Genomic DNA, 19,038 nt, shown 5'->3' on the forward strand with positions numbered 1-19,038 from the left:
GGTGGGCTTTGTGCAGATGATTTTTCTCCTGGAGAAATTCTCTGATGTGATCATCGTTCTTATCAAACCAGTCCTGTTGCCTGTGGGCTGTAAGTCCTACTGCGTTGAGAGCAGCAGTGAGCGGCCCAGTCCTCCTCGACGTTCCCAAAGGGTTTCAGGTTCTGCAGTTTGCTGGTGAGCTCTTCACTCAGCCCTTTACAGAGGCATTGGGGAGCCTGGAAACGTTCAAGCGCTTCGGAAGCTCGGTACCTTGAGGCCTTCTGGGAGGATGGATCTTGATGTTCAGCTTAGACACAAGGAGCCAATGGTGAGTCCAGCACTCTGCACCGCACACCGCCTTTGTAACCCTGACATCCTGTCTGTCCCTTTGCCTCACGATGACAGTTTAGTAGGTGCCAGTGTCATGGCAAGGATGCATCCATGAGGTCTTGTTGCGCTTTGGGAGGCTAAAAATTGAGTTGGTGATCAAGAGCCCATGTGCCGTACTGGTCTCCAGCAGAAAGGTGCCATTGCTGTTACAGCTGGCCATGACGTTTTTGCCGAGGACTCCTTCCCATGACTTGTGATCAGTGCAGACCCTGGCATTGAAGTCACCGAGGATGATGAGCTTGTCTGCCCTGGGCAGTGCCCCGATGGTAGAGTTCAGGTCTTCATAGAACCTCTCCTCCACACCGTCTGGGTTTGTCATCTTTGGGGCATAGGCACTGATGAGAGTGGCAGAGTGGTCATTGATGCCTTTGGGAAGTGCAGACAGCTTACTTATCAAGTTGGATTTAATGGCAAAGCCAACTCCTGCCTCACGCCACTCTGCTTCAGTGCGGCCTATCCAGAAGAATGTATAGCCAGCACCAGTCTATGTCAACTGTCTCTCTCCAGCTAGACGTGTCTCGCTGAGAGCAGCGATCTGGATGCTGTACCGGTCCAGCTCTCTGGCGATCAGGGCAGTTCTCCTCTCAGGTTTGATAGGACACCAGCCCTATCAAGAAGTATGTGCACAGTCCATGCGCTAAGGGTGATCGGTGTCACCGTTTTCTTGTTTTGTCTTTTTCTTACCGTTGGTAATGGGACTCCTGCCAGCTGTGGCTGGCTGGCGAGGAAGAGGTGAGGCGGGCAATTTTTGGGGCACCTTTTCTAGTCCGGTCCTCATGCCAGGAGGTAGGCAGTGTATACCTAAAGAGGGCTGCCTAGTCGCTCGGGGGGCTGCCGAAGTCCAGTGCTGCCCGAGTCATTGCACAGCGACCCTATGGCCCGAGCCGCTTCCGTGCGAGTTTGTGACTATGGCTTCCAGTGAAGTCCACACCTGCCACTTCGCCACGTGCCCGACGCCGCAGGACTTTGGTGGTGGTGGGGGAGATATGCGGGGGTTGTGTGTGTAAAGTCATGACTTGCACGGTGCATTAGATTTAAGTGAGGGTGGGTTGCGCAGCGCCGACCTCACTCTCTTGCCCGAGTGGCAAGACGGAGTCGAGACGACTGGAGATTGATCCAGGTGCAGTGAATGGCCTGGACACATTACAGCATAACACATCCAGCCCGTAGTTCTCCACAGAGCTTGCTGGTGTCGCTATTCAGCTCGTTGAACCTCTCGAGGGTTTCTTTCGGGCAGTCTGCCGAGAACCAGTCTTCTATCCCAGTGGGCTGGATAGGCTAGGCACCATGGGAAGTGCCATAAAGGCATGCAGGAGGACCAGGACTATCAGTAGGGATATTTCCTTGGCGAGAGGACCCTTGCTGAGGTAAGGTGCTACCTCTCTAGAGCTTGCGGTTGCAGTTTAACGTCATACCCAGAACATAAAGGACAAAAATATAAATAACTTAGGTCTCAATACAGAGCCTTGTGGAATCCCACAAGTTACTCTTCTTAGCTGTGATTTAGTCTTATTAATTTCTACATATTTAGATCTATTACTTAAACAACTACGTAACCACTTGTGAAACACCTCTTATTCAATGGTTTTCCAATTTTTGCTGAATATGTTTGTTTAAATAAATAAATATCTTTGTTTATACCTTGTTTAGACCTCGACTTAGAATCTTAATTGCTTCTTGAAAGTGGTTCGTAAAGTGAAGCAGAGTTTTCCATAAGAAACAATGAAAATGTGAATAATGGGTTCCAGTGTTTGATAAAAGTCCCTATTTTTAGTAAATGTTTATACACTTTGAACACCATATTAAGTGATATACAGTACTGTATATCAAACAAACATAATAGGAGGTGATGGATCAACTTTCTATGTAATAAAAAAGTCAAAACAACAACAATCTGATGTATGCTCTGCTCTGCTAACACACACTATGGTGCTCTCACGAACAAAATTACAAAATCCTTGACTTTAACAACCATATTGCTACAATAATAAACATTTCTCAAAGTTAAATCCAGCCACATTAAAAATGGCAGAGAAGATAATGAAAACCACCAGACAGAGGGAGGGAGAAGTGCTTTAGTAGAGCGAGGGGTTGCTCTGGAAAGAGAGAAGAGATTTTCTCTTTTTCCCCGCTGCAATTTAAGTCTGCTATGGCAAGAGGCACAATTAACACTAATCCTCACAATTAAAACTTGATGTGGTTACTTACTGTGCTGAGGTCATGCTTGTGAGTGCCATGAATGTAGTCCTCACAAATAGTTTTTTTTTTTACGCCACAGCGATTTTGTTGTTCTTCCTATGCTGTAAGTTAAGTTTTTGGCGCTCCTTTTGAGTTAGGAAAATGGACAACACTTGTCAAAAGGTGAAAAACTCAAGAAAAGACAAACATGAAGTGTTGAGACGTGACTTCTCATGTGCAGCAGGTGAATTGGAAGGCTCCGCTACCCCAACAATGTTTTGACCTGCTTTTGTCCCTGCGGGCGCCTCAATGAGTATTTTGCACATAGAGGCATATTTGGTTTGGTCTAAAAGTCTGTAAATCAAAAAGTTTGCATCTAGAGGGGTTCCTAAATCGAGGTTCCACTGTAGACTAAAATAGTATTCTTTTGAGTCGAAATGACAGTTTATAGAACATTAGTATTGCAAACTCGCACGGCGGCCGTATTTGTGACCCCAAAATGCAGGAACCAGGAGAGTGACGATCAGGTAAGATGATTTTAATTCACTCAAAAGAGAGAAGGAAGTAGTTGTGCATGTAAGGTTCTAAACATAAAGCAATCCTTGAGCACTGAGGAGCGCACTAGACAGACATACAGTGGGGCAAAAAAGTTTTTTGTCAGCCACCAATTGTGCAAGTTCTCCCACTTAAAATGATGACAGAGGTCTGTAATTTTCATCATAGGTACACTTCAACTGTGAGAGACAGAATGTGAAAAAAAATCCAGGTATTCACATTGTAAGAATTGTAAATAATTTATTTGTAAATTATGGTGAAAATTAAGTATTTGGTCAACCATTCAAAGCTCTCACTGATGGAAGGAGGTTTTGGCTCAAAATCTCACGATACACGGCCCCATTCATTCTTTCCTTAACACGGATCATTCGTCCTGTCCGCTTTGCAGAAAAACAGCCCCAAAGCATGATGTTTCCACCCCCATGCTTTACAGTAGGTATGATGTTCTTGGGATGCAACCCAGTATTCTTCTTCCTCCAAACACGACGAGTTGAGTTCATACAAAAAAGTTCTATTTTAGTTTCATCTGACCACATGACATTCTCCCAATCCTCTGCTGTATCATCCATGTATCCATTTTGGTATAAACTTAACTCGTCGTGTTTCACCTACTGTGAAGCATGGGGGTGGAAACATCATGCTTTGGGGCTGCTTTTCTGCTAAGGGGACAGGACGATTGATCCGTGTTAAGAATGAATGGGGCCATGTATCGTGAGATTTTGAGCCAAAACCTCCTTCCATCAGTGAGAGCTTTGAATGGTTGACCAAATACTTATTTTCCACCATAATTTACAAATAAATTATTTAAAATTCCTACAATGTGAATTCCTGGATTTTTTTTCCACATTCTGTCTCTCACAGTTGAAGTGTACCTTTGATGAAAATTACAGACCCCTGTCATAATTTTAAGTGGGAGAACTTGCACAATCGGTGGCTGACTAAATACTTTTTTTGCCCCATTGTAAATAAAAACATGCTGATTGGCAGCAGGTGTGGACCGCCTGCCAATCAACAGCAAGTGAGGGGAAAAAAACAGCTCAGCGGGACAAGCAGGAAATGTAAACAAAATAAGAGCACTGATCGGAAATAGACACAAAACAAGGAAGCACAGTTTGACTGAATTTACTGGTTTCTTGCACCCTGTCAGGGTCGGAGTACAGTGAATGTGTTTGTCAGTGTATGTGGTGTGTTGTTATGACGAGTGCTTCGAGTGATGGACTCGAAACCCAGTGGGGTCTGCCTGCATAGGTTTGAATCCTGCTAACAACAGGGTGAGGATGAAAGACTAAACTATTCTGAGGGGATTATATAATCAGGCATTAAAAATAATTTAATCAACTGTAATTGGACTGTTCAGTTTGTCTTAGAAACTGTTTAGGCCTTTCATTCCAGCAGGCTTCATCAGTTAATGCTCACAAAATTAAGATTGGTCAGATCTAATCTAAATTCTTCGTGCCAAAACTATTTGACCTGTAGTCTACAGGACAGGGTGAATGCCCAGACAAGAATAGTTTCACTCTATTGTGGTGCAAAAAGCACTGTTAAAATGCAAAGGAGCAACATCTCTGTCAACAAGTAAAGTGCTGCACTAAAAATGCGTACCGAAACAAACCAAAGATGTCTTATGGGCGTGTTTACACAACAATGAATTAACAAAAAATGTGTTGTACAATGCTTACATTTATTCACTTATTTATCACAGCCAGAAGGCAAGAGGAAGTCTCAAGTAATGTCAAAAACAAACATATCCATACTATAATTATGTGTTGTCCCCTTCTTTTAAGATGTATGAGGTCATTGCATTCCTCACTGCATACACAACAATGCTGAGTTTGCTTCTTAAAATGTTGTCCTTGGTGTGAACCAGCTTTTAGATCCATATTTGCTGTTGTCACACAATCATTTTTGCTGTTTTTGTTATTGTTTATAAACCAGGAAGTTGGGCAAAAGCCAAATGATTTAAATCACAGCCAATTGTAGTGTGTTTATGTTTAGTTACTTTGCATAATTGACTGTATTTTGCTTAAAATATTATATGAGAGAAAAGAGACGAAGGATATAATTTAAGTATTTAATTGATATTGTTACACCGCCGTCCTCAGTTTTTGTATTATAATTGTGATCAAAAATGTAATCTTACAGTATTAATTATCTTGAAAATTTGAAGTATCAGTATCAGCATTGGTCAGCGCAATACTGCCCCTCTAAATATTTGGTATTGAATTGATCCCCAAATTTGTAGTATTGTCCAAAACTAATGTGAAGTAGTCGAATAGCAGAAATATAAGTGTCTATTACATTAATGAGAAATATAAAGAGAAAAATGTTACAACAGAAAGTATACAGATATTAACAGTTAAAGGCCTACTGAAATGAGATTTTCTTATTTAAACGGGGATAGCAGGTCCATTCTATGTGTCATACTTGATCATTTTGCGATATTGCCATATTTTTGCTGAAAGGATTTAGTAGAGAACATCGACGATAGAGTTCGCAACTTTTGGTCGCTAATAGAAAAGCCCTGCCTTTACCGGAAGTATGTGCGCGTGACGTCAGGAGTTGCAGGACTCCACACATATTCACATTGTTTTTAATGGGAGGCACCAGCAGTAAGAGCAATTCGGACCGAGAAAGCGACAATTTCCCCATTAATTTTAGCGAGAATGAAAGATTTGTGAATGAGGATATTGATAGTTAAGGACTAGGAAAAAGAAAAAAGAAAAAAAAAGCGACTGCTCCGGGCAGCGGCAGTGTAAGCCTTTCAGATGTAATTAGACACATTTACTAGGATAATTCTGGAAGATCCCTCATCTACTTATTGTTTTAATAGTGTTTTAGTGAGATTTTAAATATTGTAAAGACATACCTCGAGGTCAGAGGTCTGCGGTGAACACGAAGTGTCTCAGAGAGAAGCCAAGGAGCCAAGCTCACAGCTGCCTTTTAAACAACTGCTTCAGGACGACGAATAATCCAGTGATGTCTCCGGTAAGATATATATCACAATTTCCCCATCCAAAAACATGCTGGTTGACATAGAGAAAACATGTTCGCTTGACCCCTCTGTGTTAAAGCTTCACAATAAACAAAGAAACACCGGCTGTGTCTCGGTGCTAAAGACAGCTGCAATACACCGCTTTCCACCAACAGCATTGTTTTTTTATAGTCTCCATTATTAAATGAACAAATTGCAAAAGATTCAGCAACACAGATGTCCAAAATACTGTGTAATTACGCCATGAACAGAGACGACTTTTAGCCGTGTTTGGTGCAGCTCTAATATTTCCTTACAGTCCTTGACGTCACACGTACGCGTCATCTTTCCGCGACGTTTTCAACAAGAAACTCGCGGGAAATTCAAAATTTGCCATTTAGTTAACTAAAAAGGCCGTATTGGCATGTGTTGCAATGTTAATATTTCATCAATGATATATAAACTATCAGACTGCGTGGTCAGTAGGAGTGGGTTTCAGTAGGCCTTTAATTAACGAGTAGATTATTAATAGTTTTGATGAAATATTACAACCAGAAATGACACACTGTTACAGCATACATCAGCATACTAATCTAACTAGGAGCCCAGGAGCAGAATAATATATTGTGTTATATATCGTTATCAAAGGAGGCTGCAACATCGATATTAGGCCATATTGCCCATCTCTAATGTCCTACAAGTCTCACCACAATAAAAAGACAAATACAGCAACACATTTTACATGCCTTTTGTTCTTTTTTTTTATTGTTATTGCAGCAAGACAGGTGCTTGTCGCCAGCGCGTGATGAAGCTTCTGCCAAAGGTGGAAGGTGTGGTGCAGAAGATGGCTGAAAGTGAACAAGTCTTGATGAATCTGCAGAAAAAACGACAAAAGGAGCTTTGGAACCTCCTGAAAGTTGCCTGTGTGAGGAAGCACACACATTTGTATTAAGGATGCACCAAAAGGAAAATTATTGGCCAAAATTGAAAATTAAGAGACCAAAGCCGAGAACCGAAACACACACCGAAAAAAATTATGCCAGTTATTATTAATAGTGCATTTATGTCAATGATTGCGTACTAACCTCACTAAAATCAAGGCGTTGCAATTGCACAAATCAATATTTTTATCATTCAAAAAATAAATGAATCATAAAATTAGGAAAAAATATTCACCACTGGCATTACAACAACCATCCATCCATCCATCCATTTTCTATCGCTTGTCCCTTTTGGGGTCGCTGGAGCCTATCTCAGCTCCACTCGGGCATGTCACCTTCTCATCACAGGGCCATTACAACAACATAACATTTAAATATTATTGTACAGGCAAAACACTGAATGTTGCCTAAGACAAGGTCGACTGTTCACATAATCATAATAGTGATGAAATTGTTTGGATTTCAGATGATTAAACCTCATGTGGAAAAGGGTTTATATCCCCCTCTTGGGGCCTGATCTACTTAAAGGGGAACTGCACTTTTTTCTGGAATTTTCCCTACCGTTCACAATCATAATGAATGACGATGGATGTTTTTTATTTATTTTTTTGCATTAAAAATATTACATAAATGCATTACAAAGTCTGCTTACAATGGAGCCTACGGGAGCTGTGCAATTCCACATATAAAGCCCTTAAAAAACATCCAAACACGTCCACTCAGGTTTTATATACATGATGTAAGTATATATTTAATGTAACGCACACGTTTATAATAACATTTAATATTTATGTATTTTAATAATTTTAAGCATACGCTGCGCATTAATTTCAAAAATGCATTGTTTGCTTTTTTTTTTTTCATCACTGATTATTTACTCACTGTAGACTTCATGAGAGTCAACAAGCATAATGAAATGTCACTTACTGTGTAAGGTCTGCTGTCATTAGGATGCAAACTGCTGGGATGTTCATATATTCCTATTTATATTATACAGTGGGGCAAAAAAGTATTTAGTCAGCCACCGATTGTGCAAGTTCTATCACTTAAAATGATGACAGAGGTCTATAATTTTCATCAAAGGTACAATTCAACTGTGAGAGACAGAATGTGAAAAAAAATCCAGGAATTCACATTGTAGGAATTTTAAATAATTTATTTATAAATTATGGTGGAAAATAAGTATTTGGTCAACCATTCAAAGCTCTCACTGATGGAAGGAGGTTTTGGCTCAAAATCTCACGATATGTGGCCGCATTCATTCTTTCCTTAACACGGATCAATCCTCCTGTCCCCTTAGCAGAAAAACAGCCCCAAAACATGCTGTTTCCACCTCCATGCTTCACAGTAGGAATGGTGTTCTTGGGATGCAGCTCAATATTCTTCTTCCTCCAAACACAACGAGTTGAGTTTATAGCAAAAAGTTCTATTTTGGTTTCATCTGACCACATGACATTCTCCCTATCATCTGCTGTATCATCCATGTATCCATTTTGGTATAAACTTAACTCGTCGTGTTTGGAGGAAGAAGAATACTGAGTTGCATCCCAAGAACACCACACCTACTGTGAAGCATGGGGGTGGAAACATCATGCTTTGGGGCTGCTTTTCTGCTAAGGGGACAGGACAATTGATCCGTGTTAAGGAAAGAATGAATGGGGCCATGTATCGTGAGATTTTGAGCCAAAACTTCCTTCCATCAGTGAGAGCTTTGAATGGTTAACCAAATACTTAATTCCCACCATAATTTACAAAAAAGTTCTTTAAAATTCCTATGTACCTATGATGAAAATTACAGACCTCTGTCATCATTTTAAGTCTGAGAACTTGCACAATCGGTGGCTGACTAAATACTTTTTTGCCCCACTGTATCTCATAATCCTCACAAAGAAATGTGGAGGGGGAATGGGAACCAAATGTCTTTTTGTGTTGTCCTCGCTGGTTTCGGGTCCTAAATGGCTGTCCAAGTGTACCAACTTGTACGAATACTTACTCAAACGTTTTCTGTCCAGGTGAGATGGGGGATTTAATGATCTACAATAAACTAAAAGAGAGCAAGGAAGCGATAAAACAGCAGAATACTGGATGATGTAAATAAACATAGCCACATAATGATCATGGCGCTGCTATAAATAGTTTGCGTTAGTAATACTTGGTCAAGTCACAAATTGTAAATGAAATATTGTTGCCGGTTTTTGAATGGCTATTTATTGGATTTTATGGACGGAATAGAGGAGCTCCCATTGCCTCTGCTGTACTGTTAGTGGACTTTTAGTGACTTTTATTTATACAAGTTGGAATGCATAAACAAAAAATCCATCCGTCATCATGTCTTTCGTTATGATTGTGAACGATAGGCAACATTCCAAAGTGCAGTTTCCCTTTAAGGTTTGCGTGTATTAAACCTCTGAAACACGATAGTACATGCAAAGCTGATCTACTAAACCTGTGCGCATAGGATTGTGTTCATTAATTGTGCAAAATAGTGAGCTTATTCCATTTAGCGTGTCTGTTTTCATGAATATGCAGAATATATGCTAACGATTAGAATTCCTAATTAGAACGCCCACAATACTGTGAGGAAAAGGTTCAAATTTGATTATTTTGCACACGCAATGTGATCGATCAATGCTGTCACTGTGGCAACTGTTTTGCGTCTACGTTTAGTACATCTAGGCCGTGCAAACTGGCAGTTGTGTAAAAGGAGGCAATCGCGCTGGAACTCCGTCTCACGTAAGCTTATGTTGATAAGCATGCAGACCGTCATAAATGGACAGTCAAAAATAAAAATATTTTCTGGTATCTGAAAACATTCTAGCGCACACTCGCAGTTAATGGCAGCATTTTCCATGAACTTGACATTAACGCGGGGGGAAAAAAGTGGGTTTGGTTGTAGATCGCACTGCAGGACTGCGTTTTAAATGCCCATGATAACATGAATGTGCAGTAATTATTTGAGTGTTTCCATGATGAAAGCCGCTAGTACATGCAAAAACCCCTTGTAAATAAGGCGGTCTGCACCAGTTAGCAATTGTACACTCACTATTAGCAACACATTCACTAATAGTGGATCTTAGTAGATGAGACCCGTAATGTTTCCACATTGCACGTTTTGCAAATTGCTTTGCGCTGGTCTTTCTGTCCACACCGTAGAAATGTTACTTCCACTCCAGACTAGGCATGAGCTGGTGTTTTGGCGAGACATGCTTCCCATTGGAATTCATACGCCCCCTGCATCTGCAAAAAAAATCCAAGGATTGTAATTGTGCTTCCCAGAGTATGCATCCCTTTTAAAGAAGTTGTTCATGCGCATACAGTTGTTACGTAAAGTAAGGCTGTGTACAGTGGGGCAAAAAAGTATTTAGTCAGCCACCGATTGTACAAGTTCTCCCACTTAAAATGATGACAGAGGTCTGTAATTTTCATCATAGGTACACTTCAACTGTGAGAGACAGAATGTGAAAAGAAAATCCAGGAATTCACATTGTAGGAATTTTAAATAATTTATTTGTAAATTATGGTGGAAAATAAGTATTTGGTCAACCATTCAAAGCTCTCACTGATGGAAGGAGGTTTTGGCTCAAAATCTCACGATACATGGCCCCATTCATTATTTCCTTAACACAGATGAATCGTCCTGTCTCCTTAGCAGAAAAGCAGCCCCAAAGCATGATGTTTCCACCCCCATGCTTCACAGTAGGTATGGTGTTCTTGGGAATGCAACTCAGTATTCTTCTTCCTCCAAACATGACAAGTTGACTTTATACCAAAAAGTTCTATTTTGGTTTTATCTGACCACATGAAATTCTCCCAATTATCTGCTGTATCATCCATGTATCCGTTTTGATATAAACTCAACTCGTCGTATTTGGAGGAAGAAGAATACTGAGTTGCATCCCAAGAACACCATACCTACTGTGAAGCATGGGGGTGGAAACATCATGCTTTGGGGCTGTTTTTCTGCTAAGGGGACAGGACGATTGATCCGTGTTAAGGAAAGAATGAATGGGACCATGTATCATGAGATTTTGAGCTAAAACCTCTGTCCATCAGTGAGAGCTTTGAATGGTTGACCAAATACTTATTTCCCACCATAATTTACAAATAAATTCTTTAAAATTCCTACAATATGAATTCCTGAATTTTTTTTTCACATTCTGTCTCTTGCAGTTGAAGTGTACCTATGATGAAAAGGAGAACTTGCACAATCGGTAGCTGACTAAATACTTTTTTGCCCCACTGTACATACATCTACTGATGCAGAGTCTGGACACAACCTCAGTGACCTCTTGGATTCCGGGGCGTTTTGGGTTTCTCAACTGGTCATACACCCTCCTCCAAGCAACCCAACTAGGGGTGATCAAATCCCACGGCTTGTATCCAGACGGCTAGCTAGCTACCATGACTCCAAGGATCTCCTCTTTTGAGCCACAACTATTTTGAGGCCCTTTCCGCCGCTTCGGTGGCACTGCGGATGGCTCTCTTCTTTCTCTCTCCATCGATACCCAAACTGCTGAAGGCTCTGACCAAGGAAAGGGAAACACCGTGCTCTCCAACCAGCCTGTTGACAGTCGTTGACCAGTCCTGCAAACTTGGAGAGCTTCCTCTCGAAGCCTTCTTCCAGGCAATCTTCCCACGGGACTTTCAGCTCCAGCAGCACAGCTTGTTTGGTGGACTCAGACACAGGAACAATGTCTGGTCGCAGGGTGGTGACTGCGATATGGCTGGGGAACTTCGGCTGGTTTTCAAGTTCCACCAACAGCTGCCAGTCGCTTGCAGACGTCAGGATGCCTGCTGATCTTCTTCTGGCAGGAGTCGGCGTGTCCCCAGCTCTGACAAAGGCGATGGTTTTCTTGGAGGGGTGGAGCTGTTTTGCCCATGCCAGTCCTGCGCTAATGGCTTCGGCGATGGTTGCGATGGTCTTCTGGAACACATCCCCAGTTGCTGTACAAACTATATATCTATATTTTATTATATTAATTATAATATTATAATTGTGGATGGGGCGTGGCCTGCGGACTTGCAGCGAAACGGGGTGGGATCAGCGACAGGTGTGTAGTAAATGGCCCACCTGGGCCTGGTTATCTTATCACTTGTCGCTATGTTAAAAGGTTGCAGCCGGAGAAGAAAGAGGTGGTGGAGCTGGAGCGAGAGAGAGACAGCCACAAACGAACACTTACTGAAAAGCACCACGGAAAGACTTTATTAATAAATAAAACAGTGTTCTAAACCCTGAAATGGAACTGTCATGTCAGTCCTTGGTGGTCCGAGGAACCCGGAGGCGAGAAACTTCCACAATAATATATTATTAGATTGTATTATAGTCATTTAAAACAGTATACGTGTCTCATATGAGAAACAATGAAATGTAGGATTTATTGGATTGTCTTTTTTTCTCTAGAAAACCAAAAGGATTCCCAGCATGCCTTTAACATCTTCATATGAAACCATAACCTAATTAGTCATGCATTTACCTTAAAACCTGAAACCAGACCAGTTTCGGTATTGTTGTTGTCATAAGTCTTATTGGATGAAGATTTTCAGTGGAAAACAATTTGGTGCATCCCTAGTTTGTATTCATTCTATCTTAAAGAAAATGCTAGTAATTGAATACATTTACTTCCTGTAGAGTAAAGTTCGAAGCCCCGTAAGTGGCAGTCCTGACGGCTCTCGAACGCCCTCTTCAGTGCCACCCTTGATGACCCCCCAACAAAGTTCACAGCAATTGTGAGTACACACACCTTTACACTCAGCCTACATCAGGGGTGACCAACGCGGTGCCCGCGGGCACCAGGTAGCCCGTAAGGACCAGATGATTCGCCCGCTGGCCTGTTCTAAAAATAGCTCAAATAGCAGCACTTACCAGTGAGCTGCTGCAATTTTTTTAAATGTTATTTATTTACCAGCAAGCTGGTCTCGCTTTGCTCGACATTTTTGATTCTAAAAGAGACAAAACTCAAATAGAATTTGAAAAGCCAAGAAAATATTTTAAAGACTTGGTCTTCACTTGTTTAAATAAATTCATTTATCTTTTTACTTTGCTTCTTATAACTTTCATAAAGACAATTTTAGAGAAAAAATACAACCTTAAAAATGATTTTAGGATTTTTAAACACATACACCTTTTTACCTTTTAAATTCCTTCCTCTTCTATCCTGAAAATTTAAATCAATGTTCAAGTATTTTTTTTTTTATTGTAAAGAATAATAAATACATTTTAATTTAATTCTTCATTTTAGCTTCTGTTTTTTCGACGAAGAATATTTGTGAAATATTTCTTCAAACTTATTATGAATAAAATTCAAAAAAAATATTCTGGCAAATCTAGAAAATCTGTAGAATCAAATTTAAATCTTATTTCAAAGTCTTTTGAATTTCTTTTAAAATTTTTGTTCTGGAAAATCTAGAAGAAATAATGATTTGTCCGTTAGAAATATAGCTTGGTCCAATTTGTTATATATTCTAACACAGTGCAGATGGGATATTAACCTATCTAAAACATGTCATCAAAATTCTAAAAATAATCTTAATCAGGAGATTACTAATGATGTTCCATAAATTTTTTTATTTTTTTTAAAAAGATTCGAATTAGCTAGTTTTTCTCTTCATTTTTTTTTTGGGTTGAATTTTAAAGATTCGAAATTGAAGATAAACCATATTTAAAAATTAAATTTTCTTTTTTTTTCATGTTTTCTCCTCTTTTAAACCATTCAATTAAGTGTTATTTTCATCATTTATTCTGTACAAAAAAACTTCCGTAAATGGAAAAAAAATGTACAACGGAATGACAGACAGAAATACCCATTTTTTTATACATATAGATTTATTTATTAAAGGTAAATTGAGCAAATTGGTTATTTCTGGCACTTTATTTAAGTGTGTATCAAACTGGTAGCCCTTCGCATTAATCAGTACCCAAGAAGTAGCTCTTGGTTTCAAAAAGGTTGGTGACCCCTGGCCTAAATATACACTAGCACACCACATCACAACATTCATCACCACATCACCATGTGCCAGATCTAGTGGATGACCCCGATGCAAGCAGACTGTAACGATCATGGGTAGTTATTCAGATCATATTACAATTGGTCCCATGCACCCACACAATAATAAGGCGAAACAACCTTTTTGCGTAAACCCATTTTCCCTTTTACGCGACAGGGACGAGTCTCTGGTGGAGGAGAACAAGAACTTTGAAAGTCGACTGCAGAGTTTGCTCCATGACACCATTCAGGAGTCGGAGAGCAGCATGGAGGTAAGATGGTTGTATTTTTCCAATTAAGTTAAAAGGAACACGTCAATTCACAACTTAATTCAATTAAAGGGGAAATGCATTTTTCTTTAAAATGATGCCCATCATTCACAATCCTTATGTAAGACCAGCAAACATAGGTTTTTCTTTTTTAATGCATTCTAAATAGTAAATAAATGCTGGCAAAAGTCCGCTTACATCAGAGTCACTCTATTCTCCTTATAAAGCACTTCAAAATGTATACATACACGTCTTTCAAGGTTTTATATACATACTGTGAGTATATATGCAACGTAGTAATTGGCAGTCATAATAAGATGTCATATTTACATATTTTGCTCATTTTATTAAGCATACAGCGGTGCATTAATTTATAAAAAGCATCACAAGTTTGCGTTTTCCTTCAACAACATCATTGCTTACAACTCACTGCAAACTTTTTGAAAAAGGGAGGTTTTTGTCATGAAAAAGGGAGGTTTTTTGGGTTGGTGCACTAATTGTAAGTGTATCTTGTGTTTTTTATGTTGATTTAATAAAAAAATAAAAAATAAATAATAATAAAAAGTTATTCTGTGGCCCGGTACCACTGCTCTAATAGACTCGATGTGTAGAATTATATCTTTGATTGATTCTTAAAATGTTGGCGCATTAATAGATTGGATTTTTAATCATATGATACCTCCGCATTGTTGTCTTGTCTCTCTGTGTGTGTGTTTGTGTGTGTGTGTGTGTGTGTGTGTGTGTGTGTGTGTGTGTGTGTGTGTGTGTGCGCGCTCGTGCAATTCGTGTTTGTTATTGTGACCTTTTTTATGGCATTGCAAATTGACGCTGCTATAAAAAGTACTTGAATTGATGTAGACAAAGGTTAGCTTGGTGACTTTGGCTAAAGTGAGTGTTAAAGTTATTTTACTCACACCTCTGTCTGACATTTGTTAGTCAGGGGTGTCAAACTCATTTTAGCTCAGGGGCCGCGTGGAGGAAAAATTGTGCACATGGGGGCCGTACTATTAAAATCATGGCATTAAAAGTAAAATAATAAAGACAGCTTCCTGATTGTTTTTTTTGTCTTACTTTGGCCAAAAATAGAACAAGTTCATTCTGAAAATATTACAATAAAAATATAGAAAAAAATACCGGCAGCGGTAAAGTTTAGATCCACGAAGGAAAGAAGAAAGTGATTGAAAGTTTATAACTGAATACATTTACAAATGCACAAAAATGTCTTTAAAAATAAACATGAACATTGAGCCAACACAATGTCTTGCATTAAATGTGTTTTAATTATTGCTTCTGTTGCTGTGTTGTATAATAAATGACCATGTGGTTAAAGAAAGCTACATTTTCCTTTTCACTCCCCAGATAATTTTTAAAGTTTTCAAATTCCAGAAATAACAGCCTCTTTCCAATCACCGCCTGCTTCCAAATAACCCGGATAATAATAATAATAATAGATATTAACAATAATATATACACATATATATTTATATAATATATATTATACAGTATACAATTATACATATATGATATATATAATGTGTAATAATAGTAAATACTAATAATTGTGTGTTTGTGTGGCAGATGTTGAGGGAGTGGACGTGGCTCAATGGAAGTCAAAGTCTCTCCAGCGATCTCTCCTAGACTGTGACGTCACCTGCTGCCATCTAGCGGCTGTAAGAGCAAACTACACACTTGTGTTCAACAGAAGGGAACAACAGTGCTTTAAAAAATGTTCCCCGTCTGAAAGGCGTCTGCAAATGTTCAAAATATTCCATATATATTTTTTTATGTGTAATGCATGTGTTTCATACAGTAATTGTATATAAATATACATACAGTGGGGCAAAAAAGTATTTAGTCAGCCACCGATTGTGCAAGTTCTCCCACTTAAAATGATGACAGAGGTCTGTAATTTTCATCATAGGTACACTTCAACTGTGAGGGACAGAATGTCAAACAAAATCCAGGAATTCACATTGTAGGAATTTTTAAGAATTTATTTGTAAATTTTGGTGGAAAATAAGTATATGGTCAACCAAAGCTCTCACTGATGGAAGGAGGTTTTGGCTCAAAATCTCAAGATACATGGCCCCATTCATTCTTTCCTTAACACGGATCAATCGTCCGTCCCCTTAGCAGAAAAACAGCCCCAAAGCATGATGTTTCCACCTCCATGCTTCACAGTAGGTATGGTGTTCTTGAGATGCACCTCAGTACACTTCTTCCTCCAAACACGACGACTTGAGTTTCTACCAAAATGGATACATGGATGATACAGCAGAGGATTGGGAGAATGTCATGTGGTCAGATGAAACCAAAATAGAACTTTTTGGTATAAATTCAACTCGTGGTGTTTGGAGGAAGAAGAATACTGAGTTGCATCCCAAGAACACCATACCTACTGTGAAGCATGGGGGTGGGAACATCATGCTTTGGGGCTGTTTTTCTGCTAAGGGGACAGGACGATTGATCCGTGTTAAGGAAAGAATAAATGGGGCCATGTATCGTGAGATTTTGAGCCAAAACCTCCTTCCATCAGTGAGAGCTTTGAATGGTTGACCAAATAATTATTTTCCACCATAATTTACAAATAAATTCCTTAAAATTCCTACAATGTGAATTCCTGGATTTTTTTCCCACACTCTGTCTCTCACAGTTGAAGTGTACCTATGATGAAAATTACAGACCTCTGTCATCATTTTAAGTGGGAGAACTTGCACAATCGGTGGCTGACTAAATACTTTTTTGCCCCACTGTATATGCCGACAGTCCACACAATCTAAAAAGGTTATACTTGTTTTTCTTTTCTTCCATTTCACAACATTGATGATGGATTGACTTCAAAGCACAACCCGTTATTGCTTCAAAGTAATCTGTCCCTGTGTCAAACCATGAACATTAACGTCAAAACTATTTTTAATTGCAAAAGCTCTTTTTAGCTCGCATTTTGACATATTGCCTTGTCATGGAGTGTACAGTGTAAAAAGAAGTTAGCCACTAGGGCCAATGTGGTGTTGCCAATGAGCCTTTCCACAGGTGCAAGTCTTTGTGGGTGGGAGGACCCCCCCCCCCAGTCACAAGGAGAACATGCACAGTCCACGCAGAAAAGACCCCGAGTCAAACTCAGGACCTTCTTACTGCGAGGTACGAACTCTACCCACTGCCCCACCGTGCTGCCGACTTCTAATTCTCAAATGTAAATACTTTATAACACATGAATTCGATGCGGTGTCATAATGGCGGTTCGGTCTGAGTGACTATAAAGGCTTTAGTCAATGAATAAATCAACTTCTCAGGGAAAATGTTTGTCTATTTTAAGATTTACTTCATGTGTAACCATTTTATTATATCTTCTCATGGGACAGTACAATCCAAGTACACTTCAAAGTCATACATGTACAGTTTGGAAATAAGTATAAAGTTTCTTGCTTCTGTAAATGACTTGACTCACTTGTCATTGAACCGCCGCCCGCCCAGCACTTATGAAGCCTCACACTATGACGTTACCACCACCATACTTTATTGTTCTTGTACAAACCCCGTTTCCGTATGAGTTGGGAAATTGTGTTAGATGTAAATAAACGGAATACAATGATTTGCAAATCCATTTCAACCCATATTAAGTTGAATGCACTACAAAGACAAGATATTTGATGTTCAAACTCAAACTTTTTTTTTTTTGCAAATAATAACTTAGAATTTCATGGCTGCAACACGTGCCAAAGTAGTTGGGAAAGGACATGTTCACCACTGTGTTACATCACCTTTTCTTTTAACAACACTCAATAAATGTTTGGGAACTGAGGAAACTAATTGTTGAAGCTTTGAAAGTGGAATTCTTTCTCATTCTTGTTTTATGTAGAGCTTCAGTCGTTCAACAGTCCGGGGTCTCCACTGTCGTATTTTACGCTTCATAATGCGCCACAAATTTTCGATGGGAGACAGGTCTGGACTGCAGGCGGGCCAGGAAAGTACTCGCACTCTTTTTTTACGAAGCCACGCTGTTTAACACGTACTTGGCATTGTCTTGCTGAAATAAGCAGGGGCGTCCATGATAACGTTGCTAGGACATAAACATATGGAACTGTTTAAAGGATGAAATAAAACACAGCACCAACATAAACCAGTTTAAAAAGCTTTTTAAATCATTTATCATTAGTAAATATAAGAAAGAAGAGCAAACATTGTTTTAGAAAGACAATAATATATATGTATATAAATACAATTTATGATTTCATAATTATACATATAGGTTATATTAAAATGTATATGTTACCACTTTATATGGAATTTAAATAAATTGTGTATATATAATATATATATATATATAAAAATATATATGTACAAATGTATATGTTTGATTTAAATGTTAAACTGTGTATATGAGACGTGTGCTACATATATGTTGCTTATATATTGTTTAAAAAAAAAGTAATATAAGTGAAGCATGTTTTAGATTTTATATATTTTGAACCTTGTGATGGGGTAGGTTTATATAAGCGTTGCTTCAACCTACACCCTTTCGGCTCAAATTAGTGTTTTGTTTTTTTTTCTTTTCTTGTTCTTTGTTTTATGTGGATTGCCGAAATAAAATACATTGATTGATTGATATGTTGCTCCAAAACCTGTATGAACCTTTCAGCATTAATGGTGCCTTCACAGATGTGTAATTTACCCATGCCTTGGCTATTAATACACCCACTTACCATCACAGACGCTGGCTTTTCATCTTTGCGCCTAGAACAATCCGGATGGGTCTTTTCCTCTTTGGTGCG

General features: G+C 39.1%; 1 protein-coding gene and 1 long non-coding RNA gene across 3 annotated transcripts in view; both read left to right on the forward strand.

Annotated features, from left to right (window-relative positions):
* Positions 1-16,131, forward strand: part of ikbkb (inhibitor of nuclear factor kappa B kinase subunit beta) — a 72,227-nt gene extending 56,096 nt beyond the window's left edge. For both annotated transcript variants that reach the window (XM_061898378.1, XM_061898386.1), the window contains 4 exons: positions 6,851-6,998; positions 12,644-12,741; positions 14,176-14,269; positions 15,845-16,131. In XM_061898378.1, the coding sequence (XP_061754362.1) occupies positions 6,851-6,998; positions 12,644-12,741; positions 14,176-14,269; positions 15,845-15,904 (400 nt within the window). In that variant the 3' untranslated portion in view covers positions 15,905-16,131. The remainder of the gene's footprint in view (positions 1-6,850; positions 6,999-12,643; positions 12,742-14,175; positions 14,270-15,844) is intronic.
* A 280-nt stretch (positions 16,132-16,411) lies between these two features.
* Positions 16,412-17,701, forward strand: LOC133551599 (uncharacterized). Its single transcript, XR_009806527.1, has 2 exons — positions 16,412-17,299; positions 17,338-17,701. It is a non-coding gene; the product is annotated as an uncharacterized LOC133551599 (long non-coding RNA).
* Positions 17,702-19,038: the final 1,337 nt, after the last annotated feature.

This window comes from Nerophis ophidion, linkage group LG01, assembly GCF_033978795.1.
Source record: "Nerophis ophidion isolate RoL-2023_Sa linkage group LG01, RoL_Noph_v1.0, whole genome shotgun sequence".
Lineage (NCBI taxonomy): Eukaryota > Metazoa > Chordata > Actinopteri > Syngnathiformes > Syngnathidae > Nerophis > Nerophis ophidion.